This window comes from Buceros rhinoceros, unplaced genomic scaffold (genome assembly GCF_000710305.1).
Source record: "Buceros rhinoceros silvestris isolate BGI_N320 unplaced genomic scaffold, ASM71030v1 scaffold29497, whole genome shotgun sequence".
Classification (NCBI taxonomy): Eukaryota; Metazoa; Chordata; class Aves; order Bucerotiformes; family Bucerotidae; genus Buceros; species Buceros rhinoceros.
The window spans coordinates 4,634-4,948 of record NW_010420864.1 but is presented as its reverse complement, the minus strand read 5'-3'; the positions used below and the strand labels follow the sequence as shown (position 1 = coordinate 4,948).

Below are 315 nucleotides of genomic sequence, written 5' to 3'. Positions count from 1 at the left end.
CCCGCCCGACCAGCCGATTTCAGGGCAGTGTCGATCCAGCCGTGGGGCTGAGCCGTGTGTTCTCCGGCGAAGTGGACCCTCCCCTCATGCTGGAAGAGCACGTGGGCATAGTCGGTGAACTGGTAGGGGGTGAAGGCGGCAAATGCCCCCATGGCGGGCGCCCCTCCCTGGGGCGCCCCCCCCGCCAGGTCCTGGAAGACCATGTCCAGGAGCTTCTCCTCGGGGAGGGGCAGGAAGAAATCGGCGTCGTCGTTCCAGGTGTAGGACACCAGGAGGACGCCCACCCCGCTGGAGAAGTTGTAGCTGGGGTAGTAG

General features: G+C 66.3%; 1 protein-coding gene across 1 annotated transcript in view; it reads right to left on the bottom strand.

The window, feature by feature from the left end:
• Positions 1 to 315, bottom strand: part of IL4I1 (interleukin 4 induced 1) — a gene marked incomplete at its 5' end in the record, with an annotated part of 5,425 nt that overhangs the window by 528 nt on the left and 4,582 nt on the right. The window contains one exon of the mRNA XM_010139470.1: positions 37 to 315. This exon is cut by the window's right edge and continues 33 nt beyond it. Coding sequence (XP_010137772.1) covers positions 37 to 315 — 279 coding nt within the window. The remainder of the gene's footprint in view (positions 1 to 36) is intronic.